This window comes from Lichenostomus cassidix, chromosome 24 (assembly GCF_008360975.1).
Source record: "Lichenostomus cassidix isolate B80296 chromosome 24, HeHo_3.0, whole genome shotgun sequence".
NCBI lineage: Eukaryota > Metazoa > Chordata > Aves > Passeriformes > Meliphagidae > Lichenostomus > Lichenostomus cassidix.
The window spans coordinates 1,487,378-1,508,687 of record NC_139504.1 but is presented as its reverse complement, the minus strand read 5'-3'; the positions used below and the strand labels follow the sequence as shown (position 1 = coordinate 1,508,687).

The 21,310-nt window shown below is 54.0% G+C and overlaps 3 protein-coding genes across 4 annotated transcripts; 1 reads left to right on the top strand and 2 right to left on the bottom strand.

The window, feature by feature from the left end:
- Positions 1-603: 603 nt before the first annotated feature.
- Positions 604-4,291, bottom strand: FOXRED1 (FAD dependent oxidoreductase domain containing 1). Its single transcript, XM_085082008.1, has 10 exons — positions 4,109-4,291; positions 3,125-3,369; positions 2,932-3,042; positions 2,735-2,853; positions 2,552-2,646; positions 2,273-2,374; positions 2,128-2,195; positions 1,898-2,046; positions 1,134-1,263; positions 604-1,057 (listed from the first exon to the last, which is right to left on the bottom strand). The coding sequence occupies exons 1-10, from the start codon at positions 4,221-4,223 to the stop codon at positions 698-700; spliced, it is 1,494 nt and encodes a 497-aa protein (XP_084938134.1). The 5' UTR covers positions 4,224-4,291; the 3' UTR covers positions 604-697.
- A 113-nt stretch (positions 4,292-4,404) lies between these two features.
- On the top strand, positions 4,405-10,786 carry SRPRA (SRP receptor subunit alpha). The gene is made up of 14 exons (XM_085082007.1): positions 4,405-4,581; positions 5,376-5,459; positions 6,269-6,432; positions 6,529-6,689; positions 6,811-6,964; positions 7,419-7,569; positions 7,731-7,837; positions 8,014-8,132; positions 8,416-8,502; positions 8,594-8,766; positions 8,860-9,073; positions 9,167-9,330; positions 9,456-9,554; positions 9,764-10,786. Exons 1-14 carry the CDS (start codon positions 4,462-4,464, stop codon positions 9,890-9,892), a joined length of 1,926 nt encoding a protein of 641 aa, XP_084938133.1. The 5' UTR covers positions 4,405-4,461; the 3' UTR covers positions 9,893-10,786.
- A 357-nt stretch (positions 10,787-11,143) lies between these two features.
- SIRAL1 (SIR2 antiphage like 1) lies at positions 11,144-21,306 on the bottom strand. 2 transcript variants are annotated; one of them, XM_085082010.1, is made up of 9 exons: positions 21,225-21,306; positions 20,843-20,875; positions 17,025-17,102; positions 14,809-15,061; positions 13,803-14,030; positions 12,505-12,633; positions 11,936-12,221; positions 11,396-11,455; positions 11,144-11,307 (listed from the first exon to the last, which is right to left on the bottom strand). In XM_085082010.1, the coding sequence occupies exons 3-9, from the start codon at positions 17,093-17,095 to the stop codon at positions 11,294-11,296; spliced, it is 1,041 nt and encodes a 346-aa protein (XP_084938136.1). In that variant the 5' UTR covers positions 17,096-17,102; positions 20,843-20,875; positions 21,225-21,306; the 3' UTR covers positions 11,144-11,293. The 2 variants fall into 2 exon arrangements, with proteins under 2 accessions (XP_084938136.1, XP_084938135.1); XM_085082009.1 differs by having other exon boundaries at positions 11,165-11,332.
- Between the last annotated feature and the right edge of the window lie 4 nt (positions 21,307-21,310).

Here is a 21,310-nt window from a genome sequence, read left to right as displayed (position 1 = left end):
CCCCGCCCACCGCCGGGCCTCCGCCCCCGGCACCGCCCGCTGTCTCATCGCGCATGCGCCAAGGGCCAGCGTGCCTGCTCCCCTCATGGTGCGTGTGCGCGCTGCTGCCACTGGCCGCCAGAGGGCGTAATATACATAGGGAAGGGAATTGGGAGCGCTGGGCGATAACGGGGGATACTGGGAACACTGGGGGATACTGGGAACACTGGGGAGCACTGGGGGGTAAAGGGCATACTGGGGCTGGAGGCACTGCGGGGATAATGGGAGCACTGGGGTGGTAATGGGCATACTGGGATAGGGGGTACTGGTGGGGACAATGAGGATACTGGGACTAGGGACATTGGGGAGATAATGGGAGCACTGTGGGTATATTGAGACTGAGGGCACTAAGGACATAATGGGACACTGGATGGGGAAATGGGAAATTGTGAGGACACTGGGACTGGGGGTATGGGAACATAATGGGGATACTGGGACGGAATGGGGTGTAGTGGAGACACTGAAGTTGTGGGAGTGCTCAATGAGGACATTAGAAATGAGGGCACTGGTAGCACTGGTGGAGGGAGTGTGACAGATACAAACCCCATTAAATCCCTGGCACACTTATCATCCATCCCTTTTATTCCTAAAGTACACAACCTCTGGACTGGGGAGGAGGTCCACAGCTGTGCCTCAGTTTCCCCCCTCCCCACTCCCATCAAACCACGCCATGCTCCTGCAGTGGCTCCCCAGCCACCAGCCTGTCCCACCCCAGCCTCCGCAGATCCAGGGTCTCATACCGGCCCTTCATCAGCAGCTCGGCCACAGCCCTGCCAGCAGCCGGTGCGTGTTGGAGCCCATGGCCACTAAAACCCGTGGCAAAAAACATGTTTTCCAGCTGGGGGTGTGGGCCCAGCACCCCATTTTGGTCAAAAGTGTTGTAGTCGTAGTATCCTGCCCAAGAAGCCCTGACCCGCAGGGATTCAAAAGCTGGGACCCGCCGAGCCAGCCGGGGCCAGACCTGCTCCTGGAAAAAGTCGTGATCCACCGAGAGATCGCTGGGATCTGGCTCTTCCTCCTGGAAAAGGACAAATTGGGAGAGTCTCACAAAGAATAGGGGGGTGAATGATCTTAGGGGACCGCTGCAGGCTCACCTCGGAGGGGCTCATCCCGCCCAGGTAGTTCCCAGCCATGCCGTCCCGACGGAAATAAGCACCGGAGGTGTCGACGAGGAATGGGCAGGAGAGGCCAGGGCCGTTGGGACAGTGCCAGGTGAACACATACCTGGGGAACCCCCAAAAACAGGGTGAAGGGTGCTCCTCCTGACCCCCAAGATGGTGCGGTGGAGCTGGGATTTGGAGACATGTATCTCCCTCAAAAAATAATGTTGGGAGGTCATGTCTCTCCTAGACACACTGAAGGGGCTGGGACTATGGGCACTGGGGGGGTGGGGTGGGTAATGGGGATAATAGGGCTGGGGGCACTGGGTGGCAATAGGTGACACTGAGGAAGTAATGGGGACACTGGGACTGGGGGCACTGGAGGGATAATGGGAGCCCCAGGATGCAAGACCCCACTTCCAAATAATAGTTCACCATTCCCCCCAGAAGTTGGAGGGTGGTGAGTGGTAGGACGTGTGTTCCATTCTGTGATCCCCCCAAAATAGTACCCACAGGTTCATGCCACCCCCTCACCTACCAAGGGCTGCCAGGATGTCACCCCCCCAAAATAAAAGTTCTGAGAGGCTCCCCCATGACACAGGGGTGGTGGGTGCTGAGGTACCCCCCCCAAAATAGCACCAAGGGGTTCACACCCCCCTGAAAAAGGAGTTGCTGGGATGTGCCCCTGTCTGACCCCAGAGGCTGACCCACAACAGAGGGGTGCTGCCAGGCTGTCCCTGCTCTGAGCCCCTCAGTACCTCTTCCTGGGCTGGACGGGCAGGGAGGGCAGGCACAGCCCCCTGGGCAGCCCATCTGCCTCCAGCAGCTTCCCAGCCCAGGCGCCTGCAGCATTGACCACGATGGCACAGGAGACCGGCTGGTATTCCAGGCTGTCTGGCATGTGGATCTGGGAGGGCACAGATGGGGGTCACGGGTGCAGGGGGGTCACGGACACCCCTGGGAAGCTGGGGGTGGCACACACACTCACATGGACGTATTTGATGCGTGCAGACGACGGTGCTGGTGGCATCATGTAGTTGGCCGAGGTGACAAAAGCTGGAGGGTTTTGGGGTGAGGTGGGGGAGCCTGAGGGTGGCAGGGGGGAAGCCTCGCTGTGCACCCCCATCTCTCACCTCGCACCTCCCCGGAGCAGCTCCGGACTCCCAGGGATATGGCTTTGCGCCGGAAAGCGTTGAGGAGAGTCCAAGGGTCAAACCAGCCTTCATCCTCCAGACCTGGGGAGGTTGAAACATGGGGGAGGGACTACAGTGTGACCTCCTCAATACATACACTTTGGCGGGGCTGGACCTCCCCTTCCATTAATAAAGTCAGGACGAAGGATGCATCAGGGGGATGAGGATGAGGAAGCGTGTTGGGGCAGTCCCCATGCTCTCCCCCATTCCCCCACATACCATAGGACGCCACAGCCACATCCTCTGTGTTTATCCAGGGGAATTTTGCCTTCAGCTGGGTGGGGGACAGCAGGGTCACCTGCGCCCCTTCGTCCCTGGGGATGGCCACCATGTGGAGGGGAGTCAGGATGACCCCTGTCCCCTGAAATCCCCCCCTGGGAGGGTCCCGTGTGTGTCCCCCACCTCTGGAGCTTGACGGTGGCCTCCAGCGCGGCAGCATTCTGGGGGGTTGCGAGGAACAGATATCCCGAGGGCTGGAACTGGATGTCGATGGGAGGCTCGTTTGGCACCCCAAGGTACTCCTGTGAGGAGATGGGAGGACCATGATGAGTGGGGCTGGATCCCCTAAAATCACCCCCTGTCCATATAACCCCACATACATTGATGTCACGGAGGAAGCTGGCAGAGAAACGGGACATTTGGATATTTTCCCGGAGGGAAAACTGCTGCCGGATCCCCCCTGCCGACAGCACGGTGGAGGCTCTGGAATACTGAAGGAGAGGACCTCACAAAATAGAAGGGGTTCAGGGGAGTCCCCAAAGCCATACCCTGCCCCGGGAGGGGGTGTCTCACCGTGGGGTCCCGCTCCACCACCAGCACCTTCATTCCGTGCTGCCGCCAGCGGCCCTCCAGCACCTTCAGCCAGTACGCCACGGACCAGCCCACCACGCCGCCCCCCACCACCACCACATCGGCCTCGTCGGGGGGCCGGGGGTCCGGGTGGGTTCCCGGGGGGACCCAGCCTCGCCCCCCACTCTCCGTGGCTGGCAGCTGATCCCTCAGGGTCTGTGCCATGCGCTCAATGGTCTGCCCCAGCTCTGCCGGTGGAATGGGGGCTGCTGAGCCTGGGGGGCACAGCTGGCAACCCTCGTGGATCACCCCAGTTCCCTCTGCATCCCTTGGGACCCCCTTAGCCCCCTCCAGGACACACCCAGGATACCCCTGGTTCCCCGGGCTGCCCCCCAGGCCTGTCTGCAAAGCCCCCAGGTCCCCCCCGGGTCCTCTGGAACGCCCCCGGACCCTCTGTGAACCACCAGAACCATTTCCCAGTCCCCTGCAATCCCCAGCAGTCCCTCCTGCTCCCCCCAGTCCGCTCTGGGATCACCCAAAATCTCCACCAGGCCCTTGCGAGGTGTCTCCTTGCGACCCCCAGACCCCACTGGGACCCCCCCTCCAGTTTCCCCTGGGCTTTTTGGAGTTCCCCAGTCCCCTCTGAGACCACCAGCCGCCCAATTCTCCCCCAGCCCCTCCAACCCCCACTGTGATCTCCCGCAGTCCCCAGGGATCACCCCCAAGCCCCTCTGGCACCCTCCCATATACCCCCACAATCTCCCCAGCGACCCCCCATTCCCGGGGACTCCCCATTCCTTTGACCACTTCCCCATTCCCAGCAATCCCGACCCCGCCGAATGTCCTCATACACCCCAGCAAGCCCTGCATCCCCTGGATTCCCCCAATTTACTTGACCCCCTCCCCATTCCTCCTCCACTCCTCCTGTGCCCCCCCTCCGGTGTCCCCCAAATCCCCGGTGCGGTGCCCGGGACCCCCGGAGCTCACCGCGGAAGAAGTCGGAGCTGAGCGGAGCCGCGGTGCGGAGGGGGCGGCGCGGGACCCCCCCGGGGATTGCCCCCTGCTCCGGGAGCCCCCCCGGGAAGCCCCCCCGGCCCGGCATTCCCGGGTTCCGCGCCCATCCCGGGACCCTCCCGGGGGTTCCCCTCCCGCACTCCCCCCATGCCGGCGCGCGCACCGCGCGACCCCACCGCAGCATGGCCCCGCCCCCTCCCTTGGCCCCGCCCCTCCCGACCCCCGCCCCGCCCCCGCCCTCCCGCCAATGGCGCGGGGGGGAGGAGCTTCCGGCGGAAGCGCGGGGAGAGCGACGTGTGCGCCCCGCCGGGCCCGGCGCCGCCGCCATGCTCGACTTCTTCACCATCTTCAGCAAGGGCGGCCTCGTCCTCTGGTGCTTCCAGGGCGTGCGCGGGCCCGCCGCCACCGCCCCCGTCAACGCCCTCATCCGCTCCGTCCTCCTGCAGGTCGGGCGGGAGCGGCTGCCGGGGGGCGGAGGGTTGGGTAGGGGTCACGGAGCTGCGGGGGGAGCGGGCGAGCCCGCCTGCCGTGAGGGAGGGGGACGGTGTCTGCCTGGGGAGGGAGAATAGGTGAGACCGCGGGCATTTGCGGGGTGGCGGGTTGGGACCGTATAGCTGTGAAGGGAGGTGAGGTGAGCCCTCACAGCTGGCGGGGAATGGGGACTGGGCCTCCTGCCTGCGGAGGGGGAAACACGGGCACGAGCGCCTGTCCGGGGCAATGGCATCACCCAGCTGACGGGGAGGTGGATGGGAGCACCGGCATGGGGAGGGGGACATGTGAGTGCGACCATCTACCTGGGGACGGGATCCAGAGGGGTGGCACACAGGTGGGATTACCTGTTGGGAGGGATATATAGGCACGAGCAGCTCTGGGGTGGGGATGGGTGTGGGGTCACCCATTTGGGCAGTGTGGGACTGTCACAGGATGGGACTGTCACCTTCGGGAGGAGAGAGGCTTGGGTGGGACCACCTGCCTGGGGAGACGGGGTGGGGTGTAAGGTGGGACTGCCTGCCTGGGACGGGGCAGAGAGGGGCACGGCCAGCTCTGGGGGTGGGTGGGATCACACTTGGGGGGATGGATGGGACCACATGCCCAAGGGGTGTGGGATCATGTGTAAGGGATGCTGCACCACTTTGGGAAAGGGGGTCACAGGGGTGATGGAGGGGGAAAGGGGCATGACAGGGATGAGGGGATGATGGGTGCTGCTGGCACCCCCATTCTGACAGCTCCTCTCCTCCAGGAGAGAGGTGGCAACAACTCCTTCACCCATGAAGCCCTCACGCTTAAGTACAAACTGGACAACCAGTTTGAGCTGGTGTTTGTGGTAAGTGACCCTCCCAGGCACCCCTGGGATGACATGGGTGTCCCTCCAGCCCCCCAGGGTGGTCCAAACCCAAAGAAAGGGGATTGCCCCAGAAAATAGGGGGGGAAGAGTACCTGGTGTGCTGAGTTTTGAGCAAACAGCTGTTTGCATTGTGCAGGGCTGGACCTACGCTCCCAGACTGGTTTGACTCCTCTGTCTCTGGCATTTTGGCGGTGAGGGAGGAGGTGTGATGAGGGTTTTGGGGGGAGGTTGAGCAGTGACCCCAGTGTAGCCAGGCTCCCACCAGAGGGGGACATGGGTGTCTTATCAGCTGAATGCCACTGCAGTAGCAGCTTATTTTAATCATCTGCAACAGGATTAAAACTAATCAAACCTCAAATAGAAGCAGCAACCTTGTAAAATTTAAGTTTGGCTAGATCTATTGAAAAAAAGCCAGAAATATGTCATTCCTTTCACTTTATGGAGCATTTAATACTCTCCTTTTCAGTCTCCTGGCACCTTATCTCCATAAATCCACACAACCTTCCTTGTTGACCCACAGATAAGCTACAGTTTTCTGCCCTTGCCCCACGTGTCCTTGTTGCCATGAGACAACCTGTGTGAGTCGGGGTCACCTGTGAAAGCAAAGCTCTGGGCTGGTTTTTTTTACATTTTTGGGGGTATTTTAAAAGCCTGGGAAAGTGGAGCAGAAAGCCAAGCTGAAGCTTGTCCAAGTTAAAAAACTCTGAATTAAACAGAGAGGGTTTTGCTTCCTTGCTGCTGTTGAATGAGCTGGAAGTGCCGTATCTCTTGGCTCTGCTCTTTGGCAGGTGGGCTTCCAAAAGATCCTGACTCTAACCTACGTGGACAAGTTGATAGACGACGTCCATAAGGAGTTCCGAGACAAGTACCGCAATGAGTTCCAGCAGAAAGGCGCCCTGGGCCTCCTAAATGGCACCTTTGATTTTAAAGATGACTTCATGCGCCTCCTCCGGTAGCAGAGCTTGAGTTTTGTCTTAAATTTGTGTTTTGAGTAGAGATGGGAGGGGGGAAGAGCTGAAATCCAGGCTAATGGGTTACCTCCCCACAGGGATGCAGAGGAGAGCAGCAAAGTCCGAGCTCCCACGGTAATGAAGACGTTTGAACAGTCTCTGAAATCCCAGAAGACTGTCAAGTGTATGATTGAAACCCGAGGGGAGAAACCAAAGGAGAAGGTCAAGAACAAGAAGAACAAAGGTTCCAAAAAGGATGGTAAGTTGATGAGGAAGATAAATGGGAGGGAAAGAAATATTCCAGGGCAATGTGTTGCAGCCCGTGCTTCCCCAGTGTGCTTGGAGCTGGTCTGAGCTTGTGCTGGGGCTCTTCCTGTCAGGAACTGAAGCTGTGGCAGCGCCCAGTAAAGCATCTGCGGGTGACAAGCAGCTCTCGGCAGCAGGGGACAAGGAGGAACTGACCAAGGATGAAATCCTGCAGAAGAACCGGGAGGAATTCTTCAGGAGACACATGAAAGCTGGGGAGAAGTCCAGGTGGGTGATGAAGGCATAGTCAGTCTGCCTGTGCTTTGAACCAGGCCATGGCTGAATACCTCCTCCTTTTGGGGACCCCTGGAAGCCAGGCCTCACTTTCCTGCACATTATTTCCATTTTCCTTATTTCCCTGCTTGCTGAAAAGACAGGGAGAAGAGCTGGGGCTCCTGGAGGGGTAATAGAGCTTGTAGCCCTTTGCTGGGAGATGCAGAAACCCTGGGAGAGGTCCAGACCTGTCTTTAGTGAGCAGCAGTGCATTGATGCTTGCTTTGAGGGGAAGTAGTGCCATACAGGGTTAAAGTTCAGATAAATAAACTCTGAAGACTGAATCAGTCAGATTTAATTTCTGCCTTTTTGGGTAATCCAGGCTTTTATTTTTCACATCTTCTAAGGAGGCGACGGCTGCTGCTTCCTTGCACTGAACACAATGTGTTTCTGGTCTTTGTTCCACCAGATCTCCAAAGCCTGATGCACAGAAGGAGAAGGGGAAGAAGCCCCGGGTGTGGGATCTGGGGAACTCTAATGCCAAAGTACTCGATTACAGTAATTCCGCTACCAACGGCAGCGCGGAGGCTTGTCCTGTGGAGGAGTTTGACCCTGACATGGTAAGGAAAGGTCAGGTGGCTCTGTTTGCTGTAGTGCGTTCTCTGGGATCAGCTGGGTGTTACCCAGCCTGGTATCCATGCCTGGATGAGAAGGGATCATGAAGAAATATGAAACAGGGATCGTGGCACCCAGCCCATAAAGCTGCTTCTCCCCCTCACAGGCCCTGGGGGACAAGAATCGGGAGCCCGGCCGCCTCTACGATCTGGAGTATGAGAGTGAAGACGAAGCTGAAGAGGAGAAAGTTGTCCAGAACCCTTCAAAAGCCAGGTAGAGACTCCCACAGCCCCTGCTTGTCACATGGGGCTTGACTTTTTCCTGTAACTCCCATTCCAGTCTAACCAGTAATGCAGGAAGGACAAACTGGCATGTCTGTCTGCTCAAGATAGGCCCTTGCACATCTGACCTCACTCAAACCTCAGTGAAAATCCTCTGCTTCTCCACAGTGTGAAGAAGGGTGGCCTGGGGGGCATGTTTGGCATGCTGAAGGGCCTGGTGGGCTCCAAGAGCTTGACAAGAGAGGACATGGACCCCGTGCTGGAGAAGATGAAGGATCACTTGATTGGTATGTCAGGGTCCATGGTGTGAAGGATTAGTGATGGTTCCCTGTGTTCTGTTGGGTGGGCTCCAGTGTGGGTAGTGCCCGTGGTTTGGGATCTTCTTGCCCACAGGAACTGTGGTGGGTTCCTGTCTCACCCCTGGGGAGCCCTCAACAGTGCAGCAAAAGGGGGGCAGTGATCAGGTCTGGTGGGGATCCCACACACTGACTCCATACTTCCCTTGACGTTGATACGGGATGTATGTAGCCTTCTCAGCAGCACTGACTCCCTGCTCTGTCTTTCTCAAAGCTAAAAACGTGGCAGCTGAGATTGCAGTGCAGCTCTGTGAATCTGTGGCCAAGAAACTGGAAGGAAAGGTGATGGGAACGTTCACCAGTAAGTGTCCGTGTGGCATCCTGCATGTGGTTTGGAGCTCAGGAGTGTTCCCCAGGCATGACAGGTCCTCTTTCCATCCCCTTCTTCCCAGCGGTAACCTCGACGGTGAAGCAGGCACTGCAGGAGGCCCTGGTGCAGATCCTGCAGCCCCAGCGCCGCGTGGACGTCCTCCGCGATGTCATGGATGCCCAGCGCCATCGCCGGCCCTACGTGGTAACTTTTTGTGGAGTCAATGGTGTCGGGAAGTCCACCAACCTGGCCAAGGTAGGACAGGATCCTCCTGGATCACAGGACCGGGGTGATGTGGTCAGGCTGTGTAGCTACTAACAGGCTTTTTTGATCTGTTGCCACCTGCAGATCTCGTTCTGGCTCATCGAGAACGGCTTCAGCGTCCTCATTGCCGCGTGTGACACGTTCCGTGCGGGAGCGGTGGAGCAGCTCCGCACCCACACTCGCCGCCTCAATGCGCTGCACCCTCCGGAGAACCACGGTGGGCGCACCATGGTGCAGCTCTACGAGAAGGGATACGGCAAGGACGCCGCAGGCATCGCCATGGAGGCCATCTCCTACGGTATGTGCAGAGCTGGGGTGGGTGCTGCTGTGCTGGGTGAGTGCTGCTGTCCTGGGTGAGTGCCGTCCTTCATGCTGCCTCCCTGCCCCCCAGCTCGGAACCAGGGCTTCGACGTGGTGCTGGTGGACACGGCGGGCCGCATGCAGGACAACGCACCCCTGATGACCGCGCTGGCCAAACTCATCGCCGTCAATGCTCCTGACCTGGTGCTGTTTGTTGGGGAAGCACTGGTGGGAAATGAGGCTGTGGATCAGTTGGTGAGTGTGGAGGCTTTGTTCCTGAGAGACGGAGGGGGAAAAGAATCCATTTCTGTAGGTTTTACCAGAGAGTTGGATGGTGGCAGTACCACAAATGCATTTCTCGGATCTTTTTTCTCCCTCAGGTAAAGTTCAACAAGGCCCTGGCTGATCACTCCATGGCCCAGACACCACGGCTCATTGATGGGATCGTCCTCACCAAGTTCGATACCATTGATGACAAGGTAAGGAGGCTGCTGAGGTGACTCTGCATGGAGCTTTCTGACAGTGACTGGAGGGGAGAGACAGGAATTGTCAAACTCTTGTGCTTTCCTCTTGTGTTTAAGCTGTTGAACCTAGATTTAGCAATCTGGTTTCCACACACTGGGGATGAATGAATGACGAGCTCCCTGTGGGGGAGCACTGGATTTAATGATGTTGCTTGTCCTGGCAGGTGGGCGCCGCCATCTCCATGACCTACATCACGAGCAAGCCCATTGTTTTCGTTGGTACCGGACAAACCTACTGTGATCTGCGAAGCCTTAATGCCAAGGCCGTGGTCGCAGCGCTCATGAAGGCCTAAACACCAAATCGCTGTGTGCAGATGTCCCAGAAGAACATGCTTTACCCTGTCACCAACTAGTCTTTCCCGTGTAGTGCAGAACAGAATGGAGGAATACCAGCACGAGGGGTCCTTTTTCTGGATAAACCCCCTTTTATCCAGAAAAAGCCCTTCCCTGGGTTCCTCCATTCTGTGTCCAGTGACGCAGGCTCCCTTGTAGGGAGGCTGAATCCAGAGCTTTGTATTGTTCATGCTGCACGGGGAGGGGTGGGCGGTGCCAGGATCTGCTGTGCTTTTTGGTGGGTTTGAAGGCTTTTTTTTGAGCTGCTTTTGATTTTTAGACCAGCTTAGGGAGGAGGCAGGAGGGACTTAGGCTTAGGGGCAGCGTTAGATCTGGCCATTAATGTCGCTGCTCGTGGCCACCCCACTGAAGCTGATAAACCAAAAAAAAAGGTGACAGCCTATGCTGGGCTGGAGGGGACATGCTAAATTGCCTTAAAGTCCCCCATATCTGTCCTCACCCAGACTCTGCAGCAGGGTCCCCAGACCCCATGGATTTGGGTAGGAGCTGGAGAGCTGCGGCAGCTGGGTCCGGAGGAGGAAGGCAGCATGCCCTGCCTGGCTCCTGCCCGCTGGTCTTGGCATTATTTGCTAGCAAAAAGGAAAGAAAACCAAACCACATTAATACTGGAAGAGAATGGTGGCTGCTTGCTGCTTTCCTGCACCCTTTCTCCCCCCTCTGAGTGCCTCTTGGTCCCGGTCAGAAGTGCTACACTGAATAATACAAACCTCTCTGACAATGTCTTGTAGCTCTGTATCGCAGATGTGCTATAGTGCAATAAATTGAATGCTGTCTGCTAAGAGACATAATTTATATAAAATAAACTTCATAATTTGTTCTCTGTGTATAAATAACTTGCCTCCAGCCAGGACCTGTTTCCTCCTGGGTTTGGGGGAGATGAACTGCCACCAATGTGAGGTGTGAGAGGGCCTGTAAATGATACAGCAGCCAGAAGTTCAGTGAGCAGGCCTTTAATACAACTTCAACATACAAAATACTGTACAGTAAAAAGACGGGACTAGAAAACTAGAGCTTCCAGTAAAAAAAAAAAAGCTCAAGTTTCATTTTTTAATTGAAATACAGAATATAAAAGCACTAGGTATGAAGTTAGAGGAGGCTGCAGCTCCCTTGGGGACACCGCACTCCGCAGGCACATGCAGCCCCAGTGAAACCACAATGACTATGTTAGACCAGGTGTTCATCTGTGGAGGCTCTGTCCCAGCCTCTTCCCTGCTGGAAGGGTCCTGGCTCGGTGCTGGACAGCAGCTGGACAGCGGTGGGTTCCAACCTCCCTGAGGGCTGCTGGCCTGGCTTGGGCCTGTCCCAGAAGCCACGGCTCAGGGCCTGGGCAGGGCTGAGGCTCAGGGGCTACATCCTGTGTGGAAGCAAAGGCTGAAAACCTGTCCGGCACTCCAGGGAGCTATACACGGTGAAGCTTCTTGGCTCTAGAGAGCCTTCCTTACCTTTTACCTCTGTGTGGGCAGTGGCAGAGCCGTTCAGCTGCTGCCCCTCCTTGGGCACACCTGGAGCAGAGCAGAGACCAGAGTCAGGTGGAAAGCCAGTTGCCCATGTGGTGGTTTCACACAGGCTTTCCTGGCTAACCCTCACAATACCTACCAGCTAGACTCTGGCCAGTGAACCTCCTTTTCCCCATTTTTATGATTTATTAGTTATACCTCTTGTATAAAAGCAATGGCTCAGTCTGAGCAGCACAAAGGTCAGTGAGACTAAAATGCCCCTTCACTAAAAAGGAAACAAACAGCTGCAACTGCACATGAAAAACAAAGTTTGCAGGCGTGGGAAGCAGCACAGCTGTTTAAACTGTTAGAGCACTGAGTGATTTCTGAAAAGTAACCCTCAAATCCAGCTACACTTGGAGACATGTTTGCTTTTTTTAAAAAAAAAGCGTTTAAGGAATCTCTGTATAGCATGAAGAACAGGCTGCTAACCCTGCCTACTGTCCATGGTGACAGCCAAGTGTCCCCCAGCCCCTGACCCTGTACCTGTGCGGCCCCGCATGGCAATCTCGCTCGTCAGCCGCTCAAAGTACTCAGGCAAGTCGGAGTACTCATCTCCATAGGAAATCACTTTGATCCCTTTGTCCAGCATGTTCTCACGGAGCTTCTTGAACTCATCCACATCTCCCCTCCGCACCAGCATGAAGTGCTCCAGGTCTGACTTGTGCTTGACAGCCTCTAAAAACAGGGCCTGAAATGTGGTGTCATCAACTGTCCAACCACAGCCCAAGAAGAGGAAGGACTTATTTTCATACAGCTTCTGAATCTCTCGCTTTAAGAAAGGGAAAGATGTTCTTGGTCAAGGTGAGCTTTATCCTCTCAAGAGACAGCACCTGCCCTATCCCTGATGAGGCTCTGCAGCAATGCCATCCTTCAGGCAAGTGTGGGAGGTGTTCTGGCACCTTAGCAGGCTAGGGAATTCACCCCTCCTATCTCCCATAACTAATTAATTCTCCCCACCCTCTGTGAAGCTCAGTCTAAAATCAGCTGAGCCTGTGCCCGGGTGACCCAAGTGGGAGCTGCAGCTACACAAGGCTTGGGCCCCATGGGCTCACCATGACCTCGGTGTTGCGCAGCACGTTCTGGTAGCCAGCAGGGTGCAGGACGATGCCACTGGGGTTGGTGTAGACGCCGTGGATGTGCAGGACGCTGAGCTTCCTCTTCTCTTGCGCCCACTCCAGCACCTGCACAACACAAACCCGCAGCAATGTCGGTGAGTGCATCACATTGGCCGCTGCAGCAAATGCTCAATGGAACATTTTGGGGAAGCATTCCAAAGAGGCAGCTTCTTCCTCATCTTCTCTCTGCAAGATGAGTTCATCAGCCTCCGCACCACAGCCTGCAGCCACAGCCTGTGGTTCTTGTTTGGGTCAACACTTTAGCTGACTGGTGAATGTGATGAGAAGACTGAATCAATACACCAGATTGACCAGAAAAAGGGGAAAAAAACTACAAATCCTACATCAGCGTGTTTTTCAAGCCTACCAAATTTTATTTTGTGGCCCCTAAGGGAGCTCACCAGCTGACCTCCATTTCAGACAGCCGCTTCTGAGGCTCTCGGTTTACTCCTGCAGACCTCGGCTCGTTTAAGCTTGCAATAATTAGAATGCTTATTTGTAACACTGTAAGTACTTCCAGCCACTTAGATTAAGAGGTCATGCAGGAAACGTGAAGCACAGAAATGAGAATGAAAAGAGACCAAGGACTGCACAGGACACACACATTGGGTGTGTTTAACATGCAAACAGAAGCATGAAATATTCCCCACAAGTAAAATCCATGACGGAGGGATGAGGCGGGAGGTGCAAAGAGCTCAGGGTTTCACAGCCTGACTGAGGCAGGAGGAGAGATGTTTGCATGAAGAGAATAGCTGCAGCTGTGAAAGTGCAGCAGAAGGAGCCATTCCAGCCACTGCAGGAAGAGGACATGGGGCAAGAGGTGAGCCTTGAAGGCTGCAGCCCTAAATGCCCATCACAAAAAGCACTTTGCAGCATGTTACAAAAATAGAAAGTACAGCTTTGCATCTCACATAGAGTTTCCCACATTGGTTAGAAACATCAACCCAAGCCTTATGTGGAAGCAAGGCCAAGCCAGAAGTTTCAAGGACAGAGATCAAAGGAATACCAGGCTTAAGGCCTCCTCCTGAGCACTGGATGGCAGCCAACAAGCACAGCGTTCCAGAAAGGAGCTCTCCTCCTCATTCTTCTGCTTGCTGCCCATTACAATCAGAGCCTCTGCCTGGAGCTTGTCTGCCACCAGTTAAACCACTACAATCAGTACAATGCCCTCAAGCAGCATGAGGGCACATCCTGCAGCATCACAGTTCCTGACAAAAGAAATAATCATCCTTTACCTTCTTTTCATCAGTCAGGTCAAGAGACTCGAGGTGCTTCCCCTGGTGTGCTGCGTACAACTCCAGCAGGTTATCGAAGTTTGTGGTTAACACAAGGGCCCCGTTTTCCATCAAGTGCAGCACAGACTGAAGTAGCTGCTTCCCAGAATCTTCCATTTTGGATTCCAGGTCATCAAACACCTCGTATAAACAGTCCTTGAAAAATGTTGAGCGAACATTGCTTGTGCGCTGAGAAGGGGAGACAGATTGAGATCAGAGCTGGGCCCCTTAACACCTCGTGCCAAATAATTCCATGAGAAACTACCCAGTTTCACCAAGACCCTGCAAAGCTCTGGGTCCTTGCAGGGCAAACACAGAGCTCTGGCTGCATCAAGGTAGGTGCTCTCCCTCAGCATAGTCATAGGAACACAGATTCCCAGAATGGTTTGGGTTGGGAAGGACCCATCTCATTCCACCTGCCTTGGGCAGGGACACCTTCCCCTATCTCAGGTTGTTCCAAGCCCTGTCCAGTCTGGCCTTAAACACTTCCAGGAATGGGGCAGCCACAGCTTCTCTGGGCAACTTGTGCCAGGGCCTCAGCACCCTCACAGGGAAGATTTCCTCCCCAATATCCCATCTAACGCTGCCTCCTGGCAGCGTGGCACCATTCCCTCTTGTTCTGTCAGCCCTGGCCCTTGTATACAGTCTCTCTCCATCTTTCTTGTCAGCTCCCTTCAGGTATTGGAAAGCCACAATTAGGTCACCCCTGCAGCCTTCTTCTCCAGGCTGAACAATCCCAATTCTCTCAGCCTTTCCTCACAGGAAGGTGCACCATCCCTCTACTCATCTTGGTCCAGGTGAAATACCCAACACCTGTGTCCACAGCAGGGACCTGGCACAGTAACTGCACTTGTGATTCCTTGCACCTAGAGGAATTGTTGGGATGGGGGCACCATTGCTGGAGAACCAAATCTGGCTATTTCCAGAAGCCAAACCCTACACTCAGTGCAAGTACAAGCACACTGACCGGAGACAGCTTCTGGATAAGGTCGTGGGCAACATGAACCAAGTTCTTGTCTTCGTGAAGACACTTCTGGAACCGTTTGCTCTCTTCATCTTCCAGGAGATCGAAGTCAATAGCAGCATCCAGGAGGGCCTGAATCAGCCCCTTCCAAGACTTCAGCGCTGGGACCTGGGGAGCAACTGCGGCACTAATTCCTGTCCCAATCACCAAAACAAGTTCCTGAGGCTTCTTGGTTTTGAGGCTTGGCAACAGCTTCCTGCAAGAGGAGAAAGGAGCACAGCTGGTACCACCGTGAGTGGAAGGGTGTCTGGGGTGGTGGGACACCCAGATTGAGGGGAAGGGAGGTACTCCGTGCCTTAATTTTGAATCAACATATCCATTGGGGCTCTCTGATAAACGGATGATGAGCGGAGCAGCTTGGTATCCCTAGAAGACAGCAGGCAGCTGCACGGATCAGCAGCACAAATGCTCCCAGTACAAGGTATCTAATTACAACAGTTTTGGGAATTGAATCTGTTACCACGATGGTTACTGGGGAAGTCAATGATGCCCTGGGGTGCTTCTGAAGCAAACTAATCCACTAAAAATCTGGAATAAGGGAAGTCTATTAATATAAGTTGCCTGGAAGGCTGGAGGGCATGGGAAAGGTGTGGTGAGCACTAGAGAACGAGACACACACACACACACACACGCTCTATGTCCTGAGACACAATGCGGGTCACATCCCATGCAGGTCGGAAATACGACCTACTTTAAACAAGGTGCAGAACAGGGGCCTGGAGACAACAGCTCCATTTATCCCAGCACAGAGGAAAACAAGGGAAGACTTCGTCCTAGCTTTGCCCTGCAAGGAACCCAGCCCCAGTTTGCTGAGGAGCCCCCTCAGCTGTACCAGCAATCCCTTCCCTGTGATGCCTGCAATGTCAGCAGCATGCTCCAGGCCAATCTTTTGGAAGATCCCAGATGATACAGAGTCATATGAAAGGCCTGCAGGGCTGTATTCTCCTTATTCCTCCTCCCCCTTCCCTGTTTTCCCGGCTTTATACCTGCACAGTGCTTTTAAATGTGACCTTTATCATTTATTAAGCAGATGTGCTGCTTCTCATCTTGCCTTGCCTTGCTGCTTTCTGCAGCAGGGACCCACTGCAGCTTCCCAGAATATTGGAGCAGCAGGCCAGGGAAGCAGCTCGTTTGGAAGGAATGGGCTTTATCAGCAAACACGTGATATTCAGTGAGAAGGGGAGAGGAAACCAACACCACACAGATGGAGCTGTGCCTTCCATCAGCTCCTGTCTACAAAAACAGACTTGTTAACCCTTTCCTTGAGGAGGGCTGACAGTGCTGATGAACAGGGTTTAATTAGAGGACTGTAAACCTCATGAGAGCAATAAATCACTATTCATGCTAACGAGGTAGTATAAAAACACTACTGGAAATCCAGGTACTGAAATCCAAAATAATAACAAATACCCAAGTCTTAATGTCCTATGTGACATCTCTGAGAGAGGCACTCTGTTCCCTGCTGATAAAAGCATTTGTTTCTGCCCCGATAACCTGAGCAAGGAAAAGTCATCTCCCAGCCTCTTTTCTGAAAATTCCAGGGTCATTGATCAACCTCAAGACCACACAGAACTATCCTGCAGCCCTCCAGAACTTGCAAATAAATCAAATTAGTGGGAGACAACTCCCCAGATTAATTAGCTGCTTGTTCACAAGAACTTTTGAGCCCACAGCAGCCACAGTCCCAGTCAGGTATGGACAGAATCATCCACCAGTCAGGTCCCAGCTCACAGAACTGTAAGACCACTTCTTAGTACGGGGAGCCTCAGAGTGAAATTATTTAGCCTTTAGATGCAGCTCAGTCATACTAATTTGAGTAACTCCCTGTCCTCCTGTAAACCACCATCCAACTCAAGCAAAGAAGCACAATCACCGCGTCTGACCTGGCACTGTGGGCAGACAGGACAGTAAAATACAGCTTTGAGTGCAACCCCACACCCTGGCTAAGAGCTAAAACCCCCAAAAAAGTACATTCTGGGTGTGAAGGCCTTTGTTCCACAAACAGCAGGAAAGCCCAGGGCATGGCCAGAAGCCAGCACGCGGTTCTTGGATTAGGAAGTGAAACAGCTGCAGTCACCATGGGTCACAATCCTTAACAATGTGAGGCAAAGGAAAAGGCTCTTGTTAGAAGAAATTCACTGGAGTATAATTAAATTTACCTGGGCTTTTTTGCAGGTGGCATTCCATCTTCCAATAACGTTTCCTTGCCCAGGCTCACCGTAGAAGCCATCCAGTTTCTATAGTAGACAAACGACCACAAGCAAAGTCACTGCACATGGACAACACCACCTGGACAACAGGGTTTTGTAGAACCAGCTTTGCACAGGTGGATAAATCCCAGGTTTGTTATCATCTCTGGGCTGAGAACTGCATGTTTTTGTCTCTGAACTTTGCCCTTCAGTCTCATCCACTTCCTTAACCTCCTTTACCATAAAATCCTGGGCTGTTTTGTACAGCCAGGTGTGATTACCCCAGCAAAACACAGTTTGCCAGACCCTTCATTTCACCTCAGCTGCTCATTTTCCCAGACAGCCTGGATCTTGGAGGAGCACTCCCTCCTTCCCAACAAGGCCTGTTGGCAAACTTGCTGCTTGGGAAACAGTGGGAGGAAAGAGAAGATAAAAAGGTATTTGTTGGCTCCAAAAAGCCACGGAGAGCATTTCATTCCCTGGTGATGAGAGAAAGGTTTCCCAGTCCATCATGTGTCTGCAAGCACTGGGAAATGACCTTAAAGCCCACGGAAAGGAAGTGCAGTCTGAGAACTCTTTCAACAGCCTGTGACATAAAACACAAAAGGCCTGCCAGCACGCAGTCCTCTCCCACTCAGCTTCTCCCAAATAAGTCTATGAAAGGGGAATGAAAACCAACAGAACTGTTAACCTCCTCTGTTTTTGTCTTGCTAATTGTAATGAAGACACAGGGCTTTTGGCCAGAGGAAATGCTGGGGAAGAGCTGCTGACCCAAAATCAGAGCTTTTGCACGTTTTGCCATCTCAGGGAGATCTGCAGGTTTGTCCTAAAGATGAGATGCTGCAACTGCTCCCTGGCAGTAAAGCAGGTGACACAGGGCAGGTCTTTCTAGGTAGGACACCTTGGCTGTGCTACATGCATTTGTGGGGATCATGTGAGAAATCAGCCAGCATTCTAGGAAACCAGCAACGTTCAATGCTGGATGATGAGAACAGGGCAAAGTGACACTGGCAGAGGCTCAGATACACTATGTATGCAGCCCTTTCTTTCTGACCCCTTCGAAAAACTGTAAACAATGGAATCATGGAATGGTTTGGGTTGGACAGGACCTTAAAGCTTGTGTTGTTCCACCCCCCTGCCATGGGCAGGGACACTTTCCACCACACCAGGCTGCTCAGTAATAAATCATGGTAATAACAGTAAAACACCTCAGAGAGCTGGTTCTCACCACCTGCCTCCTGAAACATCACTTAATACATGCTGCTCATCACTTCAAATAGTCACTTCTTCATCTTATTGGGCCTTCCTGTAGGGACCAAATTTTGGATAAAAGTGTCAACAGCCTTTAGCAAGTGAGGAATCTCTTGGTTTTCCCCCTCTGTTTATGCCAGGCAGGGCTCCTCAATCACACACCCCTGTGAACATTGTACCCTGTGTTTTTTCCAGCCCACACTAAGCCTGGGAGCACTTCAATGCTGTTCTGACAATGAACTTCTGCAGCCTCATCATCCCTGAATGCCTGCAGCTTGTCACGCCTCATGGTGAACTTTTGAGGGGCTTAAACCTCAAAAAAAAAGACCAAAATGGTGACTCTCAGGAAGACAGAAGGACCTGCTGGACACAGGATCAGACAGGTGGTACCATCAAAGCCCCGCAGAGTGAATGCAGCCAAGCACAGACAGGAAAAAGGGGGGAAAAGCCTCTCTTTTGCCTTTCCAGGAGGGTCCTATCTCTCCTTTTGAATTAACTGATTTTTCTGGAAGGACAGGCTGCTTCTACAAAGCCAGCCAGATTTTATTTAATGATGCAAAGACGCTTTAGACCAGCCAGGGACAACAATGGATAACTGCATGTTTCAGAGAGAAGTTTGAGCTCCAGCTGGTGCCAGGTCTGCCCTCAGCCCCTCCACAGCAGCACAGCTACAGCCAAAGGTAAATCCTCACTTTCTAAACTGGCTATAATTTAAGTTTATATTATCTTCGGGTTGTGAATAATCAGCTGAGCCTCAAATATTGAGGCTGTTTGTAAACTCCCACCTAGACTTTCCCCTGTTTGCTTCCACCTGCTTCAGCACTGCTCCCATCTCGCTCACCCTGCACATTCCCATGTCATTAACAGCAGGAATGGAGCCATCAAATCAATTTTAAGTGCCTCTAAAGCACTAAGGACATTTCAAAAGTAATTCTGAACTTAGGAAAAAACACCTTTTAGAATTATAATCACTAGTAAGGTTGTCTGATCCAATGACCTTCAGCCTTCATGTCTATTATTTAGTGCAGAAAGGCATAAAGGAACAAAAACCCCATTACAAATACAGCCTAGTTCCAAATTCTTAAAAAGAATTCAAGGGGATTCAGCCAAGAAATAGAAACCACCAGTTTTTAGTCCTGGGGAGAAGCTCTGCTCCCCACGGGGATGGATTGTGCTGGCACAGCTGAGGTAGCCAAAATGAAATTAATTACCTCAGAGCATGACACTGCCATGGGGAAGAAACACAGCAGGTACTGCAGGCTCCCCCTGGGAACACAGGTGCCACGTAGGAGAGGGAGCCATGGGCACTTACAAGATAAGAAGTGTCTCTCCAGCCTTCTCCAGACACTGGGAACTTTCCAGCTATTTAGACTACAGGGAGTTGAAGACTGTAAACACAACACTCCATGGACTCCTGGCTCAGCTGCCCTGTTCCCTTTACCCAGCCTTGTCCCCATTACCTTTATCAAGGATAGTCCCTGTGTGGGTTTGCTGTGTTCTCCTTCTCCCTCCACACCGCAGAAATCCCTTAATTTATCCTAAAGCCTTTCACACTTCAGTTTTAAACCATGCCCAAGTCAGCAGCACTAGATAAACCCAACCACAGCAAGTCCCTGTGTGACAGAGACACATCCAGCGGCAGAAATGTTGGAAATGGGAAGGTATGTCCCAGGTAAATGCAAACACCTGAGCACCCTACGTGTCAAACGAAGGCCGAAGTTCACACAGGGTGTGTATTTACAAAAACCTCATGGTAGCTCTGCAAAACACGACCAGACCACACAGTCAACACCAGAGCCCAACCTGCAGAACCAAAATGGGAAATTAACAGAACATATTCTCCACCATCTCACGGAGAAGTCGCTGCTGACACCATCTCCATGCTCAGCACCCAACACACAACTAAAGCTACACCTGGATGTTTAAAATCGAAGCCAAGTCATCCAGCTCCATGCTGGAAGATGGGCTCCTCCAGAACAGCCCCCACAAATTCCACAAAGAAACAAGTACAAACCTACTGCTCATCCATTATTTTTAGCTTCGAGTGCTGAGAACTGCCACCTGCAAGGCTGTAATTCCCAGCTTCTTTTTCAATCCAGCGGCTTTAAGATGTTGGGATAAGATAGGTTATAAGCCACTGTGGTTCAGCTACAAGCTGAATTGTCCCTGGCCAATTCCCAAGCCTGTCCCTCCACGTGGGAGCAGCAATTGGAGCTGGATCAAAACCATCACATAAATGCACAGGCTCCATGGACAACGGGATCGAGTACAAACCCTGTTCCTGCCCACACCACAAAAACACAAGATTCAGCCTCCTTGGATGTGAGTTAAAACACACCAGAGGTTTTTATTCAGCGCTGTGATTCTCCACGTGCTTCCCAGCGGCTCCATGAGCAAGGAGAAGGAGTGACACAGCAAAGCCTGGCTGAGTTCTGTATCCCACAGACTCCCAAGGAAGCATGCTGGCTTTCCAGGACTGACCCTGGAAAGAGAGCCAGGGACGGGGGACACACCTTCAGGGTTGCTCCAGCCCTTACCTGTCCTCTCCGTTGTGCCCCTCCTCGCTAAACCTGCGGGAAAACCAACAACACGGGGATTCAGCAGGCGGAGAGGACGCCGAGGCTTTTTCCCAGGGGGAAGCATCCATAAAAACGAGCTTTTATAGAGGGCGACGGCGCGGCGGGGGGGAGTCGCAGCCGGGCCGCCCGCCGCTGTCAGAGGTTTCCCGGCCCCCCCGCCTCAGCCCCGGCCCCGCCGGTCTCCTCCGCTCCCCTCAGGCCGCTCCGTCCCCTCACGGCGGCGGCCACGGGACCCCCCCCCATTATGGCGGCCGCTGTCGCCATGGCAACAGCTTCCCCCCGCTGTCTCTATGGCAACCGCGCCCTGCCCGCCCGCCGCCCCCGCGCGCCCCGCACGCACCTGGCGCCGCGCGCGCGGCCCCATTGAGGAGACGCCGCCGCGCCGCGCGCAGCCGCCTCGAGCCCGGCTAGGCCCCGCCCCGCGTG

Excerpts from the sequence above, each read along its gene's own strand:
- FOXRED1 (XM_085082008.1), bottom strand. The coding sequence starts at position 4,223 with ATGCCGGGCCGGGGGGGCTTCCCGGGGGGGCTCCCGGAGCAGGGGGCA. Across the intron at positions 1,264-1,897 it reads CCCGTCCAGCCCAGGAAGAG|GTATGTGTTCACCTGGCACT; the intron begins GTACTGAGGGGC and ends GGGGTTCCCCAG. Across the intron at positions 1,058-1,133 it reads GCGGGATGAGCCCCTCCGAG|GAGGAAGAGCCAGATCCCAG; the intron begins GTGAGCCTGCAG and ends GTCCTTTTCCAG.
- SRPRA (XM_085082007.1), top strand. The coding sequence starts at position 4,462 with ATGCTCGACTTCTTCACCATCTTCAGCAAGGGCGGCCTCGTCCTCTGG. Across the intron at positions 5,460-6,268 it reads AGTTTGAGCTGGTGTTTGTG|GTGGGCTTCCAAAAGATCCT; the intron begins GTAAGTGACCCT and ends GCTCTTTGGCAG. Across the intron at positions 7,570-7,730 it reads AGGAGTTTGACCCTGACATG|GCCCTGGGGGACAAGAATCG; the intron begins GTAAGGAAAGGT and ends TCCCCCTCACAG.
- SIRAL1 (XM_085082009.1), bottom strand. The coding sequence starts at position 17,095 with ATGGCTTCTACGGTGAGCCTGGGCAAGGAAACGTTATTGGAAGATGGA. Across the intron at positions 12,634-13,802 it reads ACCTGACTGATGAAAAGAAG|GTGCTGGAGTGGGCGCAAGA; the intron begins GTAAAGGATGAT and ends TGTGTTGTGCAG. Across the intron at positions 11,333-11,395 it reads TGCCCACACAGAGGTAAAAG|GTTTTCAGCCTTTGCTTCCA; the intron begins GTAAGGAAGGCT and ends AGTGCCGGACAG.